Source organism: Acanthaster planci, linkage group LG09 (assembly GCF_054643075.1).
Source record: "Acanthaster planci isolate LZ-2023a linkage group LG09, COTS_SCS, whole genome shotgun sequence".
Taxonomy (NCBI): domain Eukaryota; kingdom Metazoa; phylum Echinodermata; class Asteroidea; order Valvatida; family Acanthasteridae; genus Acanthaster; species Acanthaster planci.
This window is the reverse complement of record NC_141785.1, coordinates 1,674,142-1,700,865: the sequence shown is the minus strand read 5'-3', so window position 1 is coordinate 1,700,865 and position 26,724 is coordinate 1,674,142. Positions and strand designations below refer to the sequence as shown.

General features: G+C 41.1%; 1 protein-coding gene across 9 annotated transcripts in view; it reads left to right on the top strand.

The window, feature by feature from the left end:
* trim37 (tripartite motif containing 37) overlaps positions 1–26,724 on the top strand; it is a 317,829-nt gene that overhangs the window by 8,164 nt on the left and 282,941 nt on the right. For 8 of the 9 annotated variants that reach the window (XR_015426288.1, XR_015426287.1, XM_087140616.1 and 5 more), the window contains 2 exons: positions 13,523–13,624; positions 23,381–23,421. Coding sequence is in view for 6 of the 9 variants with exons in the window: in XM_087140616.1 (XP_086996742.1) it covers positions 13,523–13,624; positions 23,381–23,421 (143 nt within the window). In the remaining 3 variants the exon portion in view is untranslated. Of the gene's footprint in view, positions 1–1,341; positions 1,429–13,522; positions 13,625–23,380; positions 23,422–26,724 lie in introns of those variants that run through there. The other variant, XM_087140612.1, reaches the window with a different exon arrangement.

The following is a 26,724-nucleotide window of genomic DNA, read 5'->3' as shown; positions in this document are numbered from 1 at the left end:
GTATGTTCTGTTGCAAATAGACACAGAAGCTCTCGTTTTTCTTCTCCTCCTCCTTGTTCTGCCCAAAACCTGTTTGTTTTGTACAGGTTTTTTTCTGTGTGGCACTTTAACCCCATCACAACGGCATTATTTTGACCGTGACTGCTGGGCTGTGGCATGCCATGAATGGGGGGCTTTGTCCAGCAGCAGGCCCCATTGAACCAACAGCTGTATGGTGAATAGACTGTACCTGTGGTATGCACTAATGCTCACACAAAGGTGTTGTAGTAGCAGTCATCCGTAGCAAAGGGTTTAAGTTCCTTTGCATGTTCGTATCTTCATCAAAGTTGCATTAAGCAAAGACCCTGTGGCAAAGATGTGACGTCATGATGACATCAGCTGCTGATTTTTTATAGAATTTTGAATATTTAATTGGTCGGTTTTGTACACGATTTCAACAACCAATTTCGGCACTTCCATAAATCAAACAGACTATATACCGTGTACACACTCTTAGTCCACCTGCTGAGATGTGTCTTGAAGCATGACATCATGATGACGTCACTTTGTTATTTCTTTATTGATTTTTAATACTTTATTCTTCCCCGTAGGTTTTGTACACGTTTTTTAGCAGCCTATCTTGGACACCCTGGTTAATCAGACTGATTCCTTTTTTGTCCACACTTGTAATACACCATGAAGAGAGGGTCCCAGAACAAAATCATCTAAATAACATTGTCAGGGGTCACGTGACATGAGATTAAAGCTGCAGTTTTTCTCCATAGGTTTTAACACGTTGTACTACTGAACACTCATGAGTGAGTAGTCACCAACTTCCGCTCTAGATAAGTGTCAGAACGAAAGAGAAATCGTGTATTTTACACTCTGTTATTTGATTCGAAATACACCCAAGAGTCAGATTATCAAGTATATTTCATGAAATTTTTCAGTTTAAGCGCAAATTACGTGACTTGAATTTAAAGGTGCAGTTATTCTGCATAGGTTTTTTTAGCGCATTGACTTTGTACATGTTTCAAAATAGCATTTTCCTAATTTAGCAATCTTCAACTGTCACTAAAGTTACAGGCAACGAAGACCCTGATACAAAAATTACGTCAGTGTTATGATGTCATGATGACAACACGTTGTTATTTTTAATTGATTTTTGAATATATCATTTTTCCCCATAGATTTTGTACAGGTTTTAACAGCCAGTCTTCAGCACTCTGGTAAATCGGACTGATTCCATATTCGACTACACTCGTAATCCACGGTGAAGAGAGGGTCCCAGGACAAAATCGTCAAAATAACATTGTCAGGGGTCACGTGACATGAGATTAACGCTGCAATTTTTCTCCATAGATTTTGCACACGTTTTACCACTGAACACTCATGAGTGAGTAGTCGCCAACTTCAGGTCAAGATTACTATGAGAACGAAAGAGAAATTGTATGTTTACGCTCTGTTATTCAATTTGAAATATACCCAAAATCAGAATATCAAGTAATATTTCATGGAAAGTTTTCAGTTTAAGCACAAATCAAGTGACTTGAATTTAGAGGTGCAGTTATTTTGCTTAGGGGGTTTAAGCCCACTGACTTTTGTACAAGTTTTCAAGGCACTATTTTGCTACTTTAGCAAACTTCAATTGTCATCAAAATTACAGGTAACAAAAACCTTGATACAAAAATTATGCCAATTTTATGACATCTTGATGGCATCACCTTTCTTTAATTGATTTTTGATTATTTCATTTTCCCCGTAGGTTTGTACATCTTTTTTCAACAGCTAGTCTAAGGCAGTATTATCTATGACGGTATATGCATTCTAGGTGCAAAATTCAAAGCCTTGTGACTCTTGAACTACATGTCTAATTCGGCAGAAACCCTCCAGATATCTAGGAAGGAAAGAATTAATAGTTGACCTCCTGTGATGAAGGCGTCAAATTTGCTTTCTTTGAAGCCCTATATCTTCTGAAGTACAGTACATGTCCCATCGATTTGAAACTTTGCAAATATCTTGTAGGATACCGAAAGACCCTGTGGCAAAGCTCTGCCGCCAAGCATTACTTCATGATGAAGCTATCTTTAGTTTTACTATGAAATTGAATATTTTATTTTCCACATTGACTTTGCACGTTTCAAAAGATCTTTTGGGGCAATTCGCAATCTTGGATCCAACTCAAAGTTACACTCAAGAAGGACCTTCAGGAAGAGGCTGGCCCTCAAATAATGATGTCATGATGACGTCATCAGGTTTCCTACTACAATCAGTTAAAGACGGTTGAACTTTAATGATTGAAAATCCATATAAAATCAACCGTCACTTCTACTGATTTAGTGTTTGTGCTAAAGTTGTAGTGAAATTGAAATATTAATTTCATAATGTGTACGTAAAGTCACATGACCCTTCTTTTCGGTCGAAACCGGAAGTGGCTTATCATTCAAAATTGGTGATAGATATGAACTTACTTTCAAAGGTGTTACTCTCTGACTGGATAGTAGTCTTCAAAACATCTACCAGTTTGTGCGATCCCTCTTCTTGCTCTTTACATCAAATGATAGGGTAAATTTAGGTTCTTCGTATAAGGTTTGTTTAACAACTATTTGTTGTAATTATTACATGTAAGTCATCGGGGCATGTAGTGAAGATATTTCAATATTTTTGACTGAAATCAAAAGCGGAAAAGCCCTCTGCATGTTGCAAATACACAGAAAAGCTCTTGTTTCTTCTTGTCACTGCTCTTCTCTAAACCCCATTTCATTTGTACACAGTTTTTCTCCAGAGCACTTTAGTCCCTTCACAATTTCAGATCTTCATCAAATTTGTCTCAAGCAAGGACCCTTTGGCAAATATGTGCCCTGAAGCATGACATCATGATGAAGTCATCACTTCTTTTTGTGTGGATTGTTTAATATATAATTTTCCACATAGTTTTTGTACACATTTCCAAAGGCAGACTTTGGCACTTTTATCAATCTAACAGACTATATACTAGGTGCACACTCTTAGCGTAGATGTGCCTCGAAACATGACGAGTTGATGATGTCATCAACTGATTTTTAAATAAAATTTTGAATATTTAATATTTCCCCATAGGTTTTCTGTGTTTTCCAACAACCGGACTAACCGGCTATATATAAGGTGCACACTCTTATTATACCTGCTAGAAAGGATCCATACAGAAAATTTGATCATGACATTATCAGGTGTCAGGTGACATGGCATTCAATGAGCAAACTTTGAAGCCCTATATCTCCTTAAATAAATATGGGTAATTCCAGAAAATAGGTGTCCAAAAGTTTGACATTTTTGTGTCCCTGTTACATCTGGCTTTTGTTATTTGACATGAAAATATCACCAGAATCAATTTCAAACTATTACAATTTGTTTGGCAGGTAATTTGCATTAATTCCTCACTCTTGGAAATTAGAAAATGTGTTCCAAAATCATATGTCAGATATGACAGAGACATGACAAAAAATGGACCCATAATTTCGGGAATAACCCATATCCCATTGAGTTGAAACTTTGCAGATATTTAGAAGGGGATGTGTGATAGATGAAATTGACCTCATGGGATGATGACGTCATCAGTTCACTAGTCACGTGACATTAAAAGTGCATCCTTTAAAGCCCTATATCTCCCAAAGTTCTTGTCCCATTTGGTTGAAACTTTACCAATATATAGAGGGGGATGTGATACACGAAAGTAGACCTCATAAGATAATGTGGTCATCAGCCCGACAAGTCATGTGACATCAAATGTGCCCTTTTATCTTGTGAAGCGCACGTTTGATTGGGTTGAAACTTTGCAGTATGCAAACAGAGCCAAGAAATTTTTGTTTAAAAGGTTAGAATTACAAAAAAGCCCTATGTTCTGTTGCAAATAGGCACAAAACATCTCATTTTCTTCTCCTTGTTCATCTCCAAAAATCATGTTTCTTTTGTACAGTTTGTCTTGAAGCTTTAGTCCCTTTGCAATCTCAGATCTTCATGAAAGTTGCCTCAAGCAAATACCCTGTAGCAAAGATGTGCCCCTAAGCATAACATCATGATGACGTCATCAAGTGATTTATTATTGATTTTTTGATATTTATTTCAGCCCACTGACTTTGTTCACGTTTTCAAGGCACAATTTTGGTAACATAGTGATGTTCATTTGTCATGAAAGTTACACAAAGCCCAGACGTTAAAGCAAATATAGTACCAAAATAATTATGTTGTAATGACATCATCAAGTTATTTATCATTATATTTGGAATATTTAAGTGTATTGTGTTAAGTTTCGAAAATCCATAATGAACCATGGCCTCCCCCAACAACGTCCAGTGGCAGAATATAATTTGGTTTTCAATTCATCTCGTGTGGGTCAAATCATGCAGGCATAGGAATCTTTTCTGTTCAGTTGGAATTCCGTTTTTTTCCCCTTCAAATTTGTGGTGTTCGAGTTCTGTGTAAAAATGGAATAAAATTAGGAGGGTAAGTTGTAAGGGGGGTAAATGTTCGTTGATTACGTGGCGCTCAAAATTTCCATAATTCCCAGTGAAATTTGATTCACACGTTGCTTCGGGACAGTATAAGCAATACCCTTTGAAATGTACAATGTACATGTACATAGGAAACGAACAAATTTCACGGATTCCAACAAACCTAAATTCTCTTTTCCTAGCCAAAGGAGGGAACCGGTGACAAGTGCAGTCGCTTGCGCTTCACCTTAAAGCTACTTTGCGATTGTGTGAATTCCCGGTGTCACATGAAAATCCGACTCCCGTAAAAATCAGACTCATACCTGTTATTGGTTAATTCCTCTCATATGACCAGTCATTTTCCTAATTATTATACATATGCATGTGCATTACTTCCAATGGGTCGTTGTTTCATAGAGATGTAAATTCATGGCAGTGCTGCTGCATGGCCATGTGCCAACTGGCTGTTGCAAATTGGTACAAGAACGTGTGTACATGTACGTATACTCGTTCACATGCAGTCAAGAAAAATTCGAAATAACGGCAGAAGGAAAAAAGTTCGTTGAGCGTGGAGCTGCAGATCTTAAAGAGATTGACAAATCAGTAAAAAACAAATGGAATTAGTCATGGTGCAACAAATTGTTAATGGCTAAAACGGAAGATGAGCACATGGTGGGTGATTGCTTTCGCAAGCTTTACAATCCTAGAGAAGCATGGTGTGAGTGGTATTGTATTTGTATCAAGTACGGTATTTCCGGAGCAAAAGCATTGATACAGCATGCGGCTAAGTATGATAAACGCCGCAAACACTTCCATGAAAGGAGAACAAACTACACCTTGCAAAAGAAGGAAGATGATGTCAAATCAACATCCTTATATTTAAACGGCCATTTCAGGTTTTACAAATCCAATTAATAAAAAAAATTAAGAGTATTTTATAAAATAATGAGAAATGTCCTTGCTATTGAAAAAAATTTGCCTTAATAAATTAGAGGCAAAGGGACCATGAATTGCCTCAGGTTGCACCACAGAGCATCTACAATCCAAAATTTTTGCGCAGCCCTTAAGCAGGCCCCAGACCCACTGTAATGGCTTCAAGCTCCACTCTTGCAGTAGTCTCCCCGTGATAAATTTCATCACAAATTATTTTCAGCTTTTTTCTTCATGTCTATTCACATGCCTGATCATGTGACCCTTCCGGTCGAAACGGGAAGTGGTCTTATTGTTTAAAAGAGGTAATAGATATTGACCTATTTTGACCTATCACATTTATGTGACATTGAAGGTGCATTCTTACAAGCACCATATCTTGTGAAGTACATGTTCGATGGGGTTCAAACTTTGTAGATATCTTGAGAGAGGAGTGCTTTTGACGAATGTTACCCTCACGTGATGATGACATCATCAAGTGACAAGTCACATGACCTTTAAAGGTTCAGTTTTCAAAGCACTTTATCTCCTGAAGCACCTGTCTTTTTTTGTTAAAACCTGTATATGTAAGTTATGAATACATGTATTTTAATGTAGTTTTTCGGAGCTTGTCTTCGAAAGAACAAACTTTGAGTCCGGGGGAGTGAGTATGGTGAATGAATCAGACCCGGCGCGCTGCACGCACAATTAACCAATCAAGGGCTGCATTATGCGCATGTATGTTTCCTGGGCAGGCCAGTTTGCGCGCGAAAATGTCACATTTCCTTCAGGTCCACCACCATTGCCGCACGTAGAAAAAATAAGCTTACAGTTACTCGCTGGAAAGTCGTAATAAATCTGCTGTTCCTGAGCCTAGTGACGGCTAGTCGTTTCTTAGCATGCCGCGAGGGAGAGGGAAGAAGCGGAGAGCGCCAGAGGCCTCCGGGAGACCGTCAACGACGAAAATTTCCGTCATGAGTGGGGCTGGTAGCTCGGCAGCTCCGCAACACACTCGCGCTCAGGCGCGTGAAATTAAGACACTTCTCGGCCCTCAAGTTCTTGCGGACAGCAGCGGGGTTGCACAGCGCCCTCCTTCGGTGAGACAACAGCCGCCGGTTTCAGGCTCTGGAAAGCTTGCGTTCAGCAACTGCAACCTTCGACTGGATCGACTTTGACGGCGAGTTTGACAAATACCGGAACAGTTGTACCTTCGAATCTGATGCCAGCATCCTCCACGGCGGGCGGTATCGCGAGCGCTTATACGGGCGGTCTTGACACTTTGCCCCCAGTTGTGTGTGTCCCCTCGACTGTGCCGGTGACGGCTACAGTCCCCGGCCCAGCCGCACCCGATGTCAGTTCGCTGCCATGCCAGCCGAGTGGCTTTGCAACCCAGGCAGCGGGGTCTACGGAACACAGGCAGAGGGCAGCGGAAGGTCGGGCAGCACAGCAGCAGGGTTTTCCAGCCATTCCGGCAGGGGGACTGAACTTCCGTGCACCGGGTGAGTCCACCTGCATCCCACTCTCTTTGGGTGGGGCTCCTGTTCAGAATGTGTCAGTAGATAACAACAGCCTAGTAGGGGTGTGCTTGGGTAGCCCCAATGTCTCACTAGGGTCTGGGGCATGTGAGGGCCCTCTGGTTTCTGTTTGCGTTCCCCTGGGAGCCACTGTGCCTTCCCTATCCAGTTACACGCTAAGCCTGGATAACTCGGGGCAATTGTGGTTACAAGATGGGAAGAAAAGACCACAAATCATTTCCATATTAGGCTGGACAGATGCATTTCTAGTGTACTCCTCCATCTTTGTTAGTGCTCATCCGGGGAGGGCATTGAAACTATTCAAGTACATGTACACCATTAGAATGGCGGCAGCACGTATGCCCGGGCGGGGTTGGCTGGAATATGACAGGCAGTTCCGTCTACGTCAGCACCTTCATCCCCATAGATCTTGGGCTCTAATTGATGGGGAATTGTGGGCAATGTACCTCTCAATTGCTGGAGCGTCTCAGCACAGCCTCGGGAGTCAAAAAGGGGGGAAAATTCCATACAAAGTGCGCAACTCCCACATGTTCAACATCAATCGTACCAGCGGTCTGTGCTTTGCATTCAACCGAACGCAGGGATGTTCGAACGCTCAGTGCAGATTCATACACAAATGTGCGGGGTGCTACTCCAATGATCACGGGGCAGCTGCTTGCAAAGGACCACACAAGCCCGGTGGGCAACACCGCTAGTCAATCCTCCGGTTCAAAGAAGCCATGCCCCAAGGGAAATCAATGTCTTTGCTGTCTTGCACACTCCCTGATAAACGTGCAGGTTTTGTTGCCCCTTCTTGACCAATACCCAGCAGGAGATAAGGCACAAATATTACGGGTCGGGTTCACTCAAGGTTTCAAGTTAAGTTACTCTGGAGTCCGGGCACGGTCATCAGCCCCCAACCCAAAGTCTGTTAAGCAAAATCGGGACATTGCACTAAAGAAACTAACCGAAGAGGTTGAACTTGGTAGGATGGCAGGTCCATTTACCAGGCTACCAATTGCGAACCTAAGAGTTTCCCCAATAGGTTTGATACCCAAATCAGTGCCAGGCACATTCAGACTGATTCACAATTTGTCATACCCTGAGCAGAATTCCATAAATGATGGTATTGACAGAGAGGCATGCACAGTTCATTATACTAACTTTGATGAGGCTGTCTGCCTCGTAGTCAGTGCGGGAAAAGAGGCATTGCTGGCCAAGACGGATATAAAATCAGCCTTCCGCCTACTCCCCATACATCCGGATGATTTTTGTCTTTTGGGTATTCAGATGGATGACCATTATTATGTGGACAAGGCCCTGCCAGTGGGGGCGGCATGTGCGGCTGCAATGTTTGAGAATTTCTCCACCTTTTTGGAATGGGCGGTGCGAAAACAGGCCAGCTCTGATAACATTTGCCATTATGCAGATGATTTTCTGTTTATAGGGGGGGCTAATTCAGTCGGTGGGTCATGTCAAAAAGTCCTGGATTGTTTCAGAGCAGTGTGTAAGAATTTGGGTGTCCCACTTGCAGAAGAGAAAACAATTCGGCCAACCACATGTTTGACATTCCTTGGGCTGGAGATAAATTCAATTACTCAAACCGTATCAGTCCCAAATGACAAAATTATAGCCATCTCTGGGAAGATCACTAGTGTACTCCAAGGGGAAAAAGTCACTTTGAAAAACGCTTCAATCTCTCATAGGCTCACTGTCATTCATTTGTCGAGCGGTGACCCCGGTCGTGCATTTTTACGCCGCCTGATCGACTTAACGAAAGGTATTCAGAAACCATAGCACAAAATTTGGCTTGCGAAGGGAGCAAGGGCTGACCTGAACATGTGGATGGTATTCCTGGAAAGCTTCAATGGGAAACAATTATCCCAGATCAGTTTTGAGTATTGGACTCGGACTTACAACTATTCACGGATGCAAGCACAAGCATTGGCTTTGGGGGCTATTTGCTGGTCAGTGGTTCCAGGATAAGTGGCCCCAGTCTATTCTCCGCAATGCACGGTCCATAGCGTGGCTCGAATTCTTCCCGGTAGTGGTAGCGATCGCTCTCTGGGGCAAATCCTTGTCCGGTAGGCGCATTTTGATTCGATCCGACAACAGGGCAGTCGTAGACATAATCAATAAGCAAACATCAAAATGCCCCTTAATAATGAAATTGTTGCGCTACTTTGTTCTCGTATGCCTGCGGGACAATGTCACCATCAAAGCTAAGCACATTCCTGGCATTCAGAATAACATCGCAGATGCACTGTCCCGTTCACAGATGGCAAGGTTCAGACAGCTGGTCCCTTCTGCGGCTCACGCAGGGTTGGAAATACCCAGTTTTCTCTGGCAGCTTTGAATGCTGGGGCCAAGCAACTCCTAGGGGCATCTCTATCTAGGAGCCTGGGTGAGCTACGATAGAGGGGTGACCATGTTTCAGCAATTTTGCCTTGAAGTTGGGTTACAACCATCATGGCCTGCTCCAAATGAGCATGTGGCTGCTTTCATTGCGTTTCTTTCCTGAAAAGGAATGGCACCACCCACAATTACTTCTTATATTTCGGCAGTGGCATTTGTTCACAAGTTGAAGGGATGGGCAGATCCCTCCCAAAATTTTATAGTACAGAAACTCAGAGAAGGTTGCCGCAGGCGGAATCAACAGTCTGACACTAGACGCCCCATCACTTTAGATTTGTTAGAAAAAATTTGTCATGTCACAGGGTCAATCGCAAAACCGAATTTGGAGGCTTCCCTGTTTCGCGCAGCATTTGTGCTGGCCTTTTTTTGGTTTTTCCGAGTGGGGGAACTGACTGCAGCTAGCATGCAGACAGATTGCTCACAGATCTTGGGAGTGGGCGATGTGTGGTTTGTGGGGCATGACCAGCCGGTGATGCTGGTCAGACTCAGGTATTCGAAAACTGACCAACAAGGTAACTCGGTGACATTAAAATTCTGCCCCCACACAAACGCGCAAATTTGTCCAGTGCGCTCGGTAACTCACTACTTAACATTGCGCCCGCCCTTGGGCCACTGCCTGTTTGTGCATGCAGACGGCACCCCCTTAACGGCATACCAATTTCGCCACATGCTCAAAAAGTGTCTGGAAATCCTGGGAGTGCCCACTTCTGGTTTTAGTGGCCACAGTTTCCGCATTGGGGCTGCCACTTCGGCAGCCTTACAGGGCATGTCAATTCCTGACATCCAATCTGCGTGCCGGTGGAGATCAGCAGCAGTAAATAGTTACATTCGGCCAGATAAAGTTTGATCCATACCCGTGATATGCCAAAAGTAGGCCTCTCCCTATTAATTACAACTACCATACTTGTTGCTGGTTGTGTTTCTTTTATTTATCCAATACAGGGGTGGTAAGGACTTGGGTGATAGGTGACAGCATAGTGTACTGGGCAGGGAAGGCCGTGTCCAGGGGCTCTCCATCACACCACATCCAATGGTTTGGCATCCAAGGAGCTCATTTGGCAGAGTTAATCCCCACTCTCAATAGGTTATTAAAATCAGGGCCTGCACCTCACGCCCTCGTCATTCATCTAGGCACAAATGATCTGTTCTCCTCACCAATAAACGAAATCCGGGAGAAAATTGAGGAGGGCCTCCTGAAAACCCGCAGTCTGTTGCGTAACGCGACGATCATCTGGTTGGACATCCTACCTAGATTGTTCTATTATGGGGAACAAAAGTCGGGCAGGGGAAAAAAGTGTGTGAAGAATCTAAACAAGCATGGTCACAAAGTATGCACAAATATAGGTAACGCTCATGCAATTGTCCATTCACACAACATTAAGCCATCTCAGCACACTCTGTACTACCGTGACGGCATTCATCTGTCTTCGGCGGGCAACTTGCTTTTCCAAGAGAACGTGTTCAATGCCATAGCCTTTTTTGCGCTGTTTGGCGAGGCCCTCCTTTATCCCTCAAAGCCTTGAGAATCCATAGTGCCGCGCACACTCATACGAAACAAATAATCGATGAAGAAAAAGGGGGGGGTGGGGTGGGGCAAGTTCCTGAAATACATGTAGGAACTTGTTTGGTGGAAAAATTCCAAATAGTAAATAAAAGGAAGAAATTATGGCCTTGGGACACCTCCCAGGACTGGAAAATGATCAGGGGGAAAGGGCCCTTGCGGTCCCTCTCGGGCTGGTGGCACTCCTGCCACTAGGAAACCCCAGGACGGGTTTTGTTGGCATTGATTTACCTGTGATTACTTATTTGAGTAGGGCAGTGACCTTTAACCTTTTAACGGGGAAAGGGCCCTTGCGGTCCCGCTCGGGCTGGTGGCACTCCTGCCACTAGGAAACCCCAGGACGGGTCTTTTGGCATTGATTTACCTGTGATTACTTAATTGATATTGGTAGTGACCTTTAACCTTTTAACGGGGAAAGGGCCCTTGCGGTCCCGCTCGGTTTGGTGGCATTCCTGCCACTAGGATACCCCAGGAATGGGCCTGTAGGCATTGATTTACAGTTAATCACTTATTCTAATTATCGAAGTGACCTTTAACCTTGTTAAGAGTTGTAACAGTTTGATGCTTATTATATGTGCATTGGGTTATTGAGTTATAACCAAACTGCATGCAGTTAGTTGACCTTGTTCACTGTTTCTGCCTATTAAGGCATTAAAATGTTGTGCTTGTTGAGGAAAGGATTGGAAATAAAACTCAGCATGGTGGTGGCCAACCGAGTGGACTGGCAACTCTGTTTCTGTGTTTCACTTCCTTCGGATGATATGCCAACAACGCACTTTTCTTCAGAACAACAAAAAGGCAAAATAGCCCTGTGTTCTGTCCTTGTGACAGGCACAGAACTTCTCGTTTTCTTTTCCTTTTTCCGACTTTTCTCCATAGGGTTTGTCTGATTGATTTCAGACTTGGTAGACCTTCAGATAATCATGTCAGCTAGGTCCTAGAAGAAATTTGTCATGATGACATCTTCACACGATTTATTTTTAAGTTTTTAATATTGAATTTTTCCCATAAGTTTTCTATGCATTTTTCTACTAAATCATCGTATTACTTGACCCGGGTAGTTTTTTAAAAATCTGATTGACTTCATACTTAGCAAACCATCAGACAATTAAGGATGGTTCTACAACAAAATCAATTTTCCCTCATATATATAGGTTTTGTACACATTTTTCAACAGAAAGACTGCTTCTGCTCTGATATCGATATGACTGAGTTTGTGTTAGGGGCACACACTAAGGTCACAAGCTAGAAAAGCTTCCTGTACAAGTGACATCATCGGGTGACAAGTTGCGACATTAGAGGGACACTCTTTAAAGCACTATATCTCGTTAAGTACTTGGCCGATTGGGTTTAAACATTGTGTATGGCTGGATAGGGAAGGGTTTCAGACCCAAATGATGACATCATCAGGTGGAAAGTCACATGACGTTAAAGGGCACTCTTCAAAGTGCTATATCTTGTGTTGTCCATGTCCGATTCGGTTGAAAGTTTGTTTGAAGGGGAAGGATTTTTAGACCCAAATGTATCTGACGTGATAATGACATCATCAGGTGGCAAGTCATGTGACATTAATAGGACACTCTTTAAAGTGCTCTATCTTGTGAAATACATGTCCGATTGGGTTGAAACTTTGTGTACAGCTCGAAGGGGAAGGGTTTCAGACCCAAATTGACCTGATATGATAAGGACTTCATCAGATGACAAATCATGTGACATTAAAGGGCCAGTCTTAAAAGCACTATATCTCGCAAAGCACATGACCGATTCGGTTTACAATTAGTGTATGGCTGGAAAGGGAAGGGTTTTAGACTCAAATTAACCTGGTGTGATGATGACGTCATCAGCTGACGAGTCGCATGACATTAAAGTGGCACTCTTAAAAGCACTTATTCTCGCAAAGTACATGTCCCATTTTGTTGAAACTTTGCAGATAGCTAGAAAGGGAGGGGGTCAAGATGGAAGTTGATTTCATCTTATGTTGGTATCATGATATGACAAGTCGTGACATATATCGAGATAACATGGATTTTAAATATTCCACTTACGTGTACCAAAGTTTGTACTGTATCGTCTGTGTGCACTGGTCATTAAATTTTGGAAGTAGTTTGTCAAGAATATTATCACTGGTTTTCAATAAATGAAACCAGGGCCGAAGCAGTTGTGTTTATCCACAAACACATTTCTATTTTAGTATCACGGAACAAGGGAGATGGAACACAAAGTGATATTCATGCCAGTAACTTTTTTAAAAGGACATCTAGGCCTATTCACTGCATTTTTATTAACTTGCTCTTGCACTTTTCATATTTTTGTCAAAATATGTATATCTCCATTTGCTTAGAAATAACAAAAATTCGTAAATGACTTGTACCACAGTATTATGTACATTTTCAGTGCCTTGTGCTGTGGTTAGACGTCATCGCGTCTTTTCTCTGGGGTTTGCGTTTCACGCATGCTGGCATCCCACAACTCGGACAAATTTCAGACTTTTTTATTTTCTCAGAATCTCATCCTTGCTCATTAAAGGCTCATGTGCATGGTACTATGTGTGTAGCTTTCCTATGTAGTGCTAAATGCTCACTGCAAATACATGTACATGTATGCTGACAGTTCGGTATTTTTCCTTTCCTGTTAATCATTCATGTATAGTGTTTACTATTTTTGTATTTTGACAGAGTTTGGCAGAAGTATTTAGATGTTTCATCTGTATGGAAAAGCTTCGAGATGCTCGCCTCTGTCCCCACTGCTCTAAACTCTGCTGCTTCCCCTGCATAAGAGTGAGTTTTGTCATCAGCATTGATTCTATTTCATTTAGTCAGATGAAGTGCAAGCCATAACATTCCTTGCCACCCCATCACAAAAAAAAGCCTCTCAGTTAAAAAACTCATTAAGAAAAATATTGGTTTTAAATATAGAAAACGTTTAAGTGGGAGCGTTTAAGTGGGAGAAACCATTTTACATGCTGTGTCTGGGTCTTGATGTTTTGATTATTATATCCAAAATATTGCATGCAGTAAATCTATTAAAAAGATGTAGAGATTTGTTGGTTAGTCACAGGCCTACTCACTTGTGAAATTAAGGCGTGCAATATCGCAAAATATTGTGTGTACAATATGGCACGTGGGCGACGGGGCATATGGGCAAAGTGGTTGTGGGTGAAGTGGCGTTTTGCGAAATGACTTTAAAACCCAGTGTTTCAGATGATTTTTGAACATCATTCTTTTCCTGTCAAATTTCTTGAACGTCATCAAAATTCCACCAAATATGGCATTCACAACAAACGTACTCATTTTCTATTTTTGATGCAGTCAAACTTTTGGGTGGCTGAAAGCTATTGTACCTGGCTATAACACTGATATAAGTTGGAGTTATTTAAAACAAGGCAACAAAGAGGGCTAAATCTTCCGAATTAATTTTCTGTCAGTTTTGTACTATTTTTTTCATGGCTTATTTTTGTCAAGGTCTTCTCAAGGAGCTTTAAATTACATTTGATGAAAAATGTGCTGAATTTTTCTGTTTAGAGAAGTTTGGTTTCAATTCATCTGGTACAATTATTTGGACTTAAAAAAATTATGAGTTCTACTTCCTTTGATATGCAGCAGTAGCTAACCAATTGCAAATGTCTACAAAATGTTGGAACTCTGTCTAATTACCCCGAAATGATCATCATTTTTTTAAATATGAAGTTGCAGAATAAAAAATACATTGGCCATTCGTACGCATGCGAATGCCAGAAATGCATTCTTTTTTTTAAGCTTCCCCCGTTGGCACACGTGAGGGCAGCCCTCCTGTTCCCTCGTGTTCCTCTACAACAAAAGGCCTGTCACGGTCTGTGCACACAGCAAGATGTCTGTGACACCCATAGTGGCACAAAACGTATGTAAAGAAAGTGCAAAGTCCCCAAAATGGGAATGGCATACTGACAACCGTCCATGGTTAGAAAATGAAATTCTTGGCAAACAGTGAACAGCAGGGAAAATTAAAAGTTGGGCCAATCTTCTGTGTAACATATTTCTTTTTAATTCTTTGAAGTAGAGCACCGTCCGTTCAGCACTACATTCCACAAAACAATGCCTAGCTTCTCATCAACCAAAAAGATACACATCGTACAAAGTTTTGAGGCAGGGTTTTTGTTTAATTGAGGTGAGCCTTTGGGGTTTCTGCGCTGCTCGATCAATCGTACCGTTATTTTCATTCAGTGTACATGTATGCAACCTGGCTACCCAACTTGAAGAAAAAACGTTAGTGTTTACAGGTGTCAGCATTCTTCAGATTAGAACTAGGGTAGGATTTTGAGCCCTGCCAATCACATCATTATTTTCATTCCAGGTTGTATTCCACCCATCAGACCACATTATCGCCTTTATAAAGAATTTACTCAGGCCTCGATTGCCCTCCCATTTGGCCTTGGTGCCTCCCAAAAGTGATTGTATTTCACCACCAAGATGGCAGTGCCCTTTTTTTCTCTTGGCCATAGTGCCCTACACATGCATTGTGACTGCCCCTGTTCAGGGAGGCATACGGAAAGCGGCATACACATCGTTCCTTGATTGCTCACATTCGACCACACCGCGCCACACGTGCACGAAACTCTATGCATTAAATGTAGCTGCTCTGGTTCCCGCCGCGCTGCACCCATGCAAAAGAATGCGTCATGCAAATGTAGCAACCAGTACCAGTCTATACTGTACATGTACTGCATGTACTTTACATAAACACTCTTCATCAGCTGTACTTGTTGCAAATGAAAAAGGCCGGCTGCAGGCCAGAAAGACATCGATGTTATGTTGCAGCATGGTTGCAGGAGGTTTTCTGCAAGTTTATTCACAGAAATTGGTCTCTTATTTAAATCTCTTATTAAATTTGAGGTTGTTCTGCTCATTTTAACACCTGCTGGTCTAGATGAATCACACCTGCTTATTACCACGTGATAGCCTACACCATTACCAGATTACTGCATGAGGAAGTACATGTACACGGACATTGTTGGCCGGTTTGCCGTCGTGATTGCCGTCGTGATTGTGTGAATTTTTCTTAATTTTCTTGTGTATTGCCATATGTAGAAACATTTACATAGATTAAGACAGGTGTTCATCACTGTTTGAGATACTTTTGGGAGCTTTCTTCCCTGCAGATGCCATTCAATCAGCACAAAATTGCTCCCATACAAAAAAATGTTACGGTTCTGGAAGGACCAGGAAAAAGGTGTATTTCGACACCTGACACTGCATGTTACAACTCTAGCTTTCACATAATATGACAGATCAAAAGATGGTAATGGCAGACCAAAATTGATGGTGTTATTACATTTTGTCCGAGCACTTTTTTGGTCTAATACAGCGCACTCTGTGCGTATCTTACATTTTCTTAGACCTGAAACATTTTCATGCGATATAAAAAAATTAGGATGGCATTAATGCCCTCATGTTTGGCATTACTGCCCTTTATTTCAGCCAGTTTACCAATGCCAAATGGCAGTGCCCTAAAAAAATGAAATTCAAGGCCTGTTTACTCTGCCCACTTCAGCATTTTTCATTGAAATCTGGGCAAAAACATTTTCAGCCCTGACTGACCACACTTTTTTTGTGTGATTTTTAATCCAAGCACCTTCAGTAGAAAAAATATTCCCGCCTTTGCGCATTTCAGAAACAATCCAACAGTCCTTGTGCCTTACAGATTTTTTTCATGGAAAGGTTTTCATCCTGAAATATCCGAATGCAGCTAGCAGTATTTGGCGATAATTCGGACAATGAATAACGCCGCCAAAAAAAGAAATTTCTGCAAGACCCATTTTCATGAGAATAATTCACAGGCCACTCTTCATATTTCAGACCAAAACCAAAATTAACTAAGAGAATAAAATCAGGAGTGTATTCCAAATAAATTCTCTGAGGAGCTTTCCTCAACCAGAGATTGACAGCTGATTGACTGGTCATTTATTGAAAATGGAAGTTTTCCAGCAGACCTTTTGGTTGCATCTTCCGATTGACAGCCCCCCTTGGCATTTCTTTATCGAAACTGTGGACCACGTGTGGCATTTGTTTTCCTGGCAAAAATATTAATTCTTCCCGCCTCGGCATTGCTCTATCCAAACCTGGACCATGAGGGTTTTTACTTTTTTCCCTGCACCTCCGAATTTTTTATTCGGAGCACCCAAACTTTAAAAATACTAATTCTTCCCACCTCACCGTTTCTCTATCCAAACCTGGACCATGAGGGGTTTTATTTTGTCCCAGCCCCTCCAACTCACTAAAATGTCAACATTTGTTTTCAATCCAAACCTGGACCACAAGTTGTGTGGCTTTTATTGTTTCTTCTGCCCCACTGTGGGTTTTTTTATCCCAAGCACCCAACCCGCCAAAAAATATTAATTCTTCCCTCCTCAGCATTTTTTTTCTGTATCCAAACCTACATGTAGAGCACGTGTCTTGGGTTTTTTTGTCCAACTTCATAATGATTTTTATTCCAAGCTTCAGACGCACCACAAATATTTTTTACCTTCCCATCTCATCATTTATTCCTTCATCCAAAATTTGTTCTTTCCCATCTCTGCATTTCATCTTTATCCAAATTTGGACCACGTAGATGGGCTTTTATCTTTCCCCACCCCACCAAAAATAATTATTTCTTCAAACCTTCTAAAAATACAGTTTCTTTCCATCTCAGTATTAATTCCTTATCTAAACCCAGGCCAATTGTGGGCTTTTACTTTTTCCTGCCCCACCGAAAAATCACTTTCATTCCGAGTTTCAGAAGTACCACAAGTATTTTGTTCTTTTCACTTCAGAATTTCTGTATTCAAACACGGAAAAAGTGAGCTTTGTTCCCGTCCTACAGAAAATCACTCTTTTTATGCTGAGCTTCAAGCCTGCCAAAAGACGTTCCTTCCCATTTCCACATTTTATCTTCACCCAAACCTGGACCACATGTGGACTTTTTTTATTCCAAGCTTCAAACGCAACACAAATATTTTGTTCCTATCCATCTCAGCATTTATTCTTTACTCAAACCTGGGCCATGTGTGGTTTCTATTTTTTTCTAAGCCCTTCCACATACATTTAGCTTTTATTCTGAGCATCTGACCTGCCAAAAGCATTGTTCCCCATCTCAGCATTTCTGTACCCAGACTCGGATAACATGAGGTTTCCTTTTTACCCCTACCCCACCAAATGATTATTATTCTAACACCCAAAATATTGCTCTTCCCCATCTCAGCATTTCATCCTCATCTGAACCTGGACCATATTTGGGCTGTTATTTTTTCCCGGACCTACCAAGTAATCATAATTTTTATTTAGAACTTTAAACCTGTCAAATATATAGTTCCTTCCCATCTCAGTATTTCAACTCTATCCAAACCTTGACCACCTGTGGCCTTTTATTGTTTCCCATGCCCCACTGGAAAATCATTATTTTTCTGAGCTACAAATTTGTAAAAAAGTTGTTCCTTCTCATCTCAGCATTTGATCTTTTTCAAAAGCTGGACCTTCACGTAGTCTTATTATTTTTATTCCTAATGAACCCATCAATAATATTATGCCCCCCTGACCCGATACTCCCCATCTCATGGCAAACCTGGACCACATGGTTTTTTTCCCCCACACTGGAACATGTACATGTATTCAAACTGCCAAAAATATTAATCTTTCATGTATACATGTACATCTTTATTGAAATCTGGACCTCTCAGGGTTTGCACTTTTGTTCAACCTGATGCCAACCATGTTAATACTTTTACTTTATACAGCATACAGTCTGCCAAAATATTAACTTATCCTTGGACAGTAGAACTTGCCCAGGCAAGTTTTTGTTTATAGTTATCCGTGGAAACATGTTAAGCAAGAATATAAAAAAGTTGGTACATCAAAGGGTTAGCATGCGTGTTCGTGAGAGGGAGGAATAAATCTTATCAGACCAAACCCCATCAACACTTTTAGGACCAACAACAGACTCAGGAACAGCTTGTTTGTTCTTTGCAATTTGTAGTGATGTTGCCGTTCTCACATGCAAAGGAATGGCCAATTAACATAACAATACTCTCTCAATGACTCATGCCAGAAAAGCGGTGTACATGTAGGAAGGCCCTTCAGAACGGGGGAGAATGGGAAGGCATGCAGAACAGCAAGGAATCAGTGTGAATGCATGCGAATGGTCAATTTATTTTTGATCTCATCCCTTATGGGAAAAATTGCTCTTTCCCGTCTCTGCATTTTACTATTGTGGTGTAACCTGAATTGAGAAATTGACATCAGTTGATACGATGAGTCATTCTCCAATGCCAATTTTATTGCCCAAGACCGAAAGACTTAAAAATGGTGGTGGCAGGGAGGTGGGAGAAATTTTTTTGATGCAACTGCTAGCACCTGATTTCCAAAAGTCAGGCTTGCCGCCTTTCCCACAAAGGGAAGCAAAAGGAACGCTGGAAAATGCAATTCCATCGGCCTAAAAATGAAGCAATTTGCATAAGGACACATCATATCGAAGCAACTCGCGAACACAAACACTACAGCCCAGTCACATGATCATTCACTGCTGTACCCACATTATAGCAAAACCAGAAAAGCCAAAGGGCGCCCTCATGCTTTTTCAGAGAAAACTTTTATCGTTTATGCAATAAAAGAATTATGAGAACCCAGAATTATGCAATAAGCCAAGGGTGGCGAGAGACCCAGGGGTGTGTCGCCCGGCAATTGGTTCGGACGTAGCGGTGATGGGCCGCTACGACTCTCACTAGCACCCTGGGCTAATTCGTACCGCTCTCGCATTGGTCTAAGCTAAGCTAGCTGCTCATTCATATGATTACATTTCTTCGCCATAAGAATGGTTACTATCGCACTTCTCTCGGAAAGGGTCTATTCACCGCACTACGTTAGGTTCCGCTCTCGCAACTAGGGTTTGGTCCGCCGCACCTGACCGACGAGCTCGGGAAAATCCGCACTATTTATAGGATTCTAGAGGCTTAGGAACCAATAAAATATGAGCGTCGCTGAACATCTCAACCAATAAAAATCTTCCATCTCAAAGGGTCACATGACTTCCTGCTTGAGTCGTGTGCAAGAAACTAAGGGTCGTGTGTAAAAAGGTAAAATACAGAATAAGAAGTCATGTGTACAGTGTGTAGAGCCGGGTGCGTGAAAGTGCTTACCTGGTCATCTGTGGCGAATGATTGACAGTTACAAAGTCTGAGGTTTCTGAACATTAGCATTTCAGGGAACCTTACCACACCCAACCACGCAGCCACGTGGAGGGGAATTTCGACATACTAAAACTGAGCAGAGAAAACACATGGATAAAGGAGTGAAGGATCACGCCCAGAGTACAGCATGAATAACTTAATACAAAATTAGCGTCTCTGCTACATGTCCATAATGCATAGCTGAGCTAAATAAGAGACCCTGACAAATGCAAGGACCGAAAACGAGTAAAACGAGGGGGCGCTAGGATTCCAAGATTTGCGGGTGCGCAACAATATTTAATATTTTGCCATAAGGTTTGTACACATTTTTCTACTTAACACTAACGAGCGAGTAATCCTCAACTTTGGCTCAAAATTACTGAGAGCATAAAAGAAATAGTATATTTTACATCCTGTTATTTGATTTGAAATACTCAAGAATCAGAACATCAAGTAATATTCCATACAATCTTTCAGTTTAAGCACAAATCAAGTGACATGCACTTAAAGGAACAGTTTTTCTGTATATGTGTTTTTAGCCCTTTGACTTTGTACATGTTCTCAAGCCACCATTTTGGAAACTTAGGCAACAAAGAGCCTTATATAAGAAACATTCTAAACAGACGACGTCATGATGACGTCATCACCCAATTTTTTTTTGGTGCAATACAACAATAATACACAATTTGGTCACAACAATAAGAATTAGCAGCAATATGCTAAACAAGCAATACAAGAGTCCAAGGAGGGGGTGACTGCAAACCTGAAATACCAACCTGTGGACACAAACCAGTGCCCCCAGCAATAGTTGCTCATCCCTTTCCGCTGGCCCGCGAGTGAACTCCCAAAACTTGGCAATGCCACCCCCATCCTTGAGCTTAAACCATCCAAACCCCATCCAGAGTGTTTTTGTGGCCTGAATACTACCGACCACTTCAGCCTTTCACATTGCCATGCCGTTATCTGTCAAAAACTTCAAAAACAAACTGAATTGCTTGATGAGTAGCAGCGATTTGTGGAGACCACATTTAAAGGTCACATGGTGCCTTGGGTGAGAACCACACAGTAAAAATCTCCATTATAAAAGCATTCAACACTTGGTCGCTTTTTAATTCCACTTAATGTATATCCAACTTTTACTCTTGATGCCTTAACTTTGACTCCTTACATCTTCATAATAACACTCTTATCGCTCCAAACTGATTAATTTAACAGACAACGTCTTTCTGTTTGTCGTGGAACAATGCTACGAGCTCAACGATAATACCATACAATTGTCAACTGCCCCCTTTATTAAGCTCCAACATTGAGCTTATAGCCTTTCACCCGTGCAGTATTTAAACTTCCATCACTAAATCTTTTACATGTTGATGCCAAAACTAAAGTCTTCATGCAGACCTTAGGTCAAATGCTAAGATGATGATAGTGCTCCTAACAATTCTCAAACTCAATTCTTTGCTCAGCTTCACCTTTGAGCTTGTTCCACAGCTCCATAAACTACAACGTGCATCACCCCAAAGCTTTTGATTCAACAATGTATTTCTTCTAGTCACTTAACAATAATGTTTCTTAATGATATGACAATAATAGTACTCATAACAATTTCTGACAGGCTACTTTGCTAAGCTCTCACTTAGAGCGTGCTCAATCAGGGTATGACTTTAATAGAAACAAACATCTAACTACATGTGTCTCCTTAACATATACAATCTTACCTAAGTTTTTCTGATTTGTATGATGTCTAATTTGGGCCTTCCTTATTTGGCTACAAGGAACAAGTGGATGGGCCAAAACAAAACAAAAACAACAAAAAACGGCTTTATCTGACAGACGTTTAAAATTTACAGGAGGCCTGAATATTTTGGGACTCATTGTACTGACCCTACATTCTGAATGGCGGTTTTAAATCAGCAATTAGTTTATCTGAATCTTCGTTTGATAAATGCACCTCATCAATCAAGAACAAACTTTGCTGGGATGCTGTGATCCCTGGGTGGGTTATAAGAGATGTGTTGTCAAGCTTATTTAACTGGCATCTCGCAAATGAGTTCAGTGATTTTCTGACCCCATCGAGGGCTCTTTGTAATGAGTTCTGTTTGAGCCATCCTCGGTACACAACCCTCAGAAGGATTTCAGACCAAGTTATGCTACACAGTGGTAGGAGTAACCGCAATGTGCAAAAGCATTTTTTTATTGCCTTCCTGCATGACCTAGCATTGAATCGGCCAAAGTCATTTGAACCGAGATGGGTAAATATCCATGTAGGTGGTGCATTTGTCTGTAGGAGACCCTTCAGGTGGTGGGGAAAGTCGTGAAGCACTGCTCCGCCTTTCTCCAGCCAGAATATCTCGACATACAGTGATTTCAGTGAAGTTCAGAAGTTCTAAGGTTAAAATACTAGTCACGCATTTGCAGTGATCTGAACTGAAGTGTAACCTTTCATTCACATGGAGACTGTGCTGGAAGAAATTCATCCTTTATCGCGACGAAAGACTCAATGCCTGGGGAATTCATTGACATTTTGTTGTAATGTACACATTGATGATCGACCCATTGTTCAATTATGAGCGCAATTTCTGGACATCTTTCTTAAGACAGTTACAAGTTTTATTTTGTTTCAAATATTGAAGTAAATTTTTTTCTTTCAGTTTTAATAAGTTTTGCAACCCAAACACAGATGCTACAATTTCAGTATGTTCACTTGAACATTATTTTGAACTAAAGTCATATGAAGCAAGATATGGGACAGAGAGCACCACCCACCTTTGTGTGAATCATTGTTTGATAGGAATCTCAGGAATTCTTTTCAGACATCTCGGGGCATGCGTTAGGTACATGTAACAATACTGTAGGGTGTGCAGGGATTGGATATGTAGTAGGGTACATGTCCATCCCATATCTTGCTTGGTATACTGGTAGTGCATGTACATGTACATGTATGGCACTACTTTTCTGTGGCACACACATGCAAAATGCCCTGGAGTGCCAATGGCCATAATGGCCTGTCGGACCTATGACCCTCCTTTCTGAAGACACACTGCATTGTAACATGATGAAGTACCACATGGTGCGTGTTTCGCCACCAGGTTTTTGTCTCTTGCAGGTCCACATGTAAGCCGGTATTTGAACTCAATTTTGTGTTTTAAAGACAGAGAATTTTTTACTCATTCAGCTATAGAACATCAAAACATTTCAGAAACAGCTCTGTGGTTTTCCATTTGCAGGCACAATCTCTAATTGAAAAGATTATGTGTACACCAGTAATAAATCCAGGAAGTAGAATGAGCAGTATAGATTTACTTCATACTGAGGTTATCTCAAATGACTTAATAAATCAAACTTTTTTTTCTTCCTTCAGAGATGGCTTACCGAACAGCGATACCAATGTCCCCATTGCCGGTAAGTTGGCTACTGTACATGGGCATGTACATGTATTTTTTGTGTAGTAAAAAAATCTGCATCTGCCATAAAATGCAAATGTGTACAATTTGCTACAAGACTCTTTCAGAGATGTATAACATCTACGAATGAAGATAATTAAAGAGTTTAAGGAAAAGCTTCATTTCCTGGCTTGACCTTTAATTAACTGTTTTGGCATTGTTGCCGAACCAGCTCTTGTTTTCGTTAAAGTTTTTTTTTCTTGGCTTTTTCCAATTTTGCGAAAAATTCATTCTTTTTGTTCTTTTTGGCTTATTTGCATTTTGCGAAAAAGGCATTCTTTTCGTTAGTTTGTTTTTGTTGTTGTTTTTTTGCAATTTTGCAAAAACAGCATTCTGTTTGTTTTGGCTTTCTTGCATTTTGAGAAAAAGGCATTCTTTTGTTCATCTTTTATGTTTGGCTTTTTTGCATTTTGCAAAAAAGGCATTCATTTGTCAAGATTTTTATTTTTTTGGTGCAATTTTGAAAAAAAAAGCATTACTTCTGTTCTGTTTTTGGCTTTTTCGCAACTTTGCGAAAAATGTATTCTTGTTTTTTTGGGGGGGCTTAAAAGGGATTCTTTTTGTCGAGGTTTTTTTTTCTTTTTCTCCTTGTTCCCATTCCTTTGTACACAGTTTTTCTGCCGCACTTTAGTCTCTTTGCAAGGGTCAGTCTCCATCAAAGTTGCCTCAAGCAAAGACCCTGTGGCAAAGATGTGCCGCAAAGCGTGACGTCACGATGATGTCATCATCTGATTTTTTTATTGAATTTTGAGTATTTATTTTCCCCATAGGTTTTGTACACGTTTTTTAACTTCCAGAATGGCATAGATTTTGACCGCTTCAGAAAATAAACTTGGATTAGCAATAACAATCAGCATAGATGAATGTAGAAGCATTGACTTTGTACACATTGTGAAACCCAATGGCTTTATGTACAGTTTTGCTGTAGGGCTTACACATGTCCGTTGCGTGATCAGCTGGCTTTTGTGACTGGACGATGTTAGCATTGTCGCACAGTCTTATTGCATTTCTAGATAATTTGGCTAGAAGGTTGTGAAAAAATGTGCGTAATATCGAGGGGAATGAACTCTGAGATTTAATGTTTCAGGCCTCAACCAATTTGCATACTCAAATCGCCCGTGCATGTATCGACCATTTGTGTGGTCTTGCGTCAACACATGGATTTAATCAGGACGATATTTTTGGGGTCCGGCTAACTCGACTGTTTGCCAACTCGACTTCGGACAACTCGACCATTGTAGCGTTGACACAACTTGACCGTCCGTGCGTAAAAGGACGGACAAGTCGACCGTTGAGACAAGTTGTCTGTTGGGACATTGCCCCTTGTGTTTTCTTGGGACCTTGTGGGACTTGTCGGACCTGAAATTACACCAATTGAGTTCTTAATGGACTTCGGTTGCTCAGAGGACAGGATTCCAAGGTAATCCCATACAAGCTGAACTGAAATCAATTTCATGCACCGGCGCAAGAAATTGCAGAAGGTCTTGACACTAAATAGGTATGATCACAATGATCGTGAGCAAGGGTGCACCAGGCCCAACACCTACACGCAGTGCTGCGGGCAGCTGGGTTTGGAAGCTGGATGGATGAAGTGCTGGAACTGGTTCTGGTAGGCAAAAGTATACGTATTACAACTTTTTGTCTGCACTTTCTGTGCTATGTAGCTCTGGAGAGTGATGTTAGGAGAAGAGAATTGACTCAAATTAGCTCTGAATTAGCTGACATACATGTATCTCGAGAAACTTGAACTCTACAAATGGCCTTCTTTTAACTTTTCTGTATGGTCACCTTATGTTCAAATGATGAAAAAGGCCATTAAAAGTAATTATGTAAATCCTACATGTTCAGCATAATCCGGTGATTCACTTCCACATATTCATTAACCCTCTTCTGTGTACATTAATCAATGGTTTTAGTATGAATGATTTTATTAAAGGGCAAATCAAATCAGGATGGAGCTCAGTACATACACATGTACGTACATTTGCAAGTTTCACAATTGCGCTGAACATAGGTTTTGAACTGACTAAAGTCCTTCATGGTGCATACCGTATTTTATAACTATGCCCCACCGGACAAACCATATTATTAGGGGTTCATGGTACATGTGAAAATATCCGAAAACGTATGAAATTCGAATGTAGACCTATGGTTATTTATGCATGTCGATGTACTTTAAGCTGATTACATGGAATAGTTGAATTTCCTCATTTTGCTTTGTGTGTATACAAGTACAGGTATTATATATGTACATGTAGGTGTCCTTCATACTACTGCTGGAGTGAAAGCTAGAGATAAATCTGTTCTCCATGTTAGTTCTGAGCATTGAAATTCAATGTAACTGCAGTTACAAGAGGCATGGGTACCAATGTTAAAGGAAGCTGCTGTACAACAAAGCAAGGAAATTAACAGGTGAAAAGGCCTACTGTTGCATTGACATACAGACAGATTGCCAGTTCTGATTAATGCAGTCATGAATCAAAGTTTGTGTGTACAATGTACATGTACCCTACCGATCGAAAATATCTTCACTATTCATAAAGAATTTAACGCATATAATTATTCGCAAACAGGGCGCTTTTCTTGAAAAATTACTTTTGTGGGGAGTCCTTTTCCTTCGTGAAGATAGCTACCGACTCGCGAATATTCGGCGGCCGTCTATGGGGAGAGCCTACAATCACAATTTCTGAAGCCCCGTTTGCGAAGATACGCAAACGATCTGCGAAAACTTTGCAAACGGTGAGCAACGCAAACGGCAGGCACACAACTACGGAATGCAACTGAAATCATGAACAATGATTATGTATATTTTATATGCTGCTTTTCGCTCGGGTCAGCAGACGATTCTGTTTTTGGTTTTTACCCCAACACCATTCCCATTGCCCCTCCGAAATTCTCCATTCTGGCAACCTCGTCTACTTTTGTTTTGAAATGTTCCCTCCTCCCTTAAATTCCACTACACCACATTTTATAAAGTATTTTCAATGACAGGTGGAACTTTCCCCCAAAAATTATTTGTTTGTTAATAAATGAGTTAACATCGTTAAATTTTACATGGAGTAATAGGGCTGGAATTGGCCACATATATATAACGACCGTTTCAATAGGTCAATTGGTTTCCACACGGCACGTAAAAATTTTTGCTATTGGATGAATATCCGTTAAAATTTCTGAGACGTCCGCAAAGGAAGAGTATGGTGAGTTGGGTCGTAGAACCACTGCACCAGTGCTGGCTGCGCGATGTTTAAGCTGGTGACCTTAC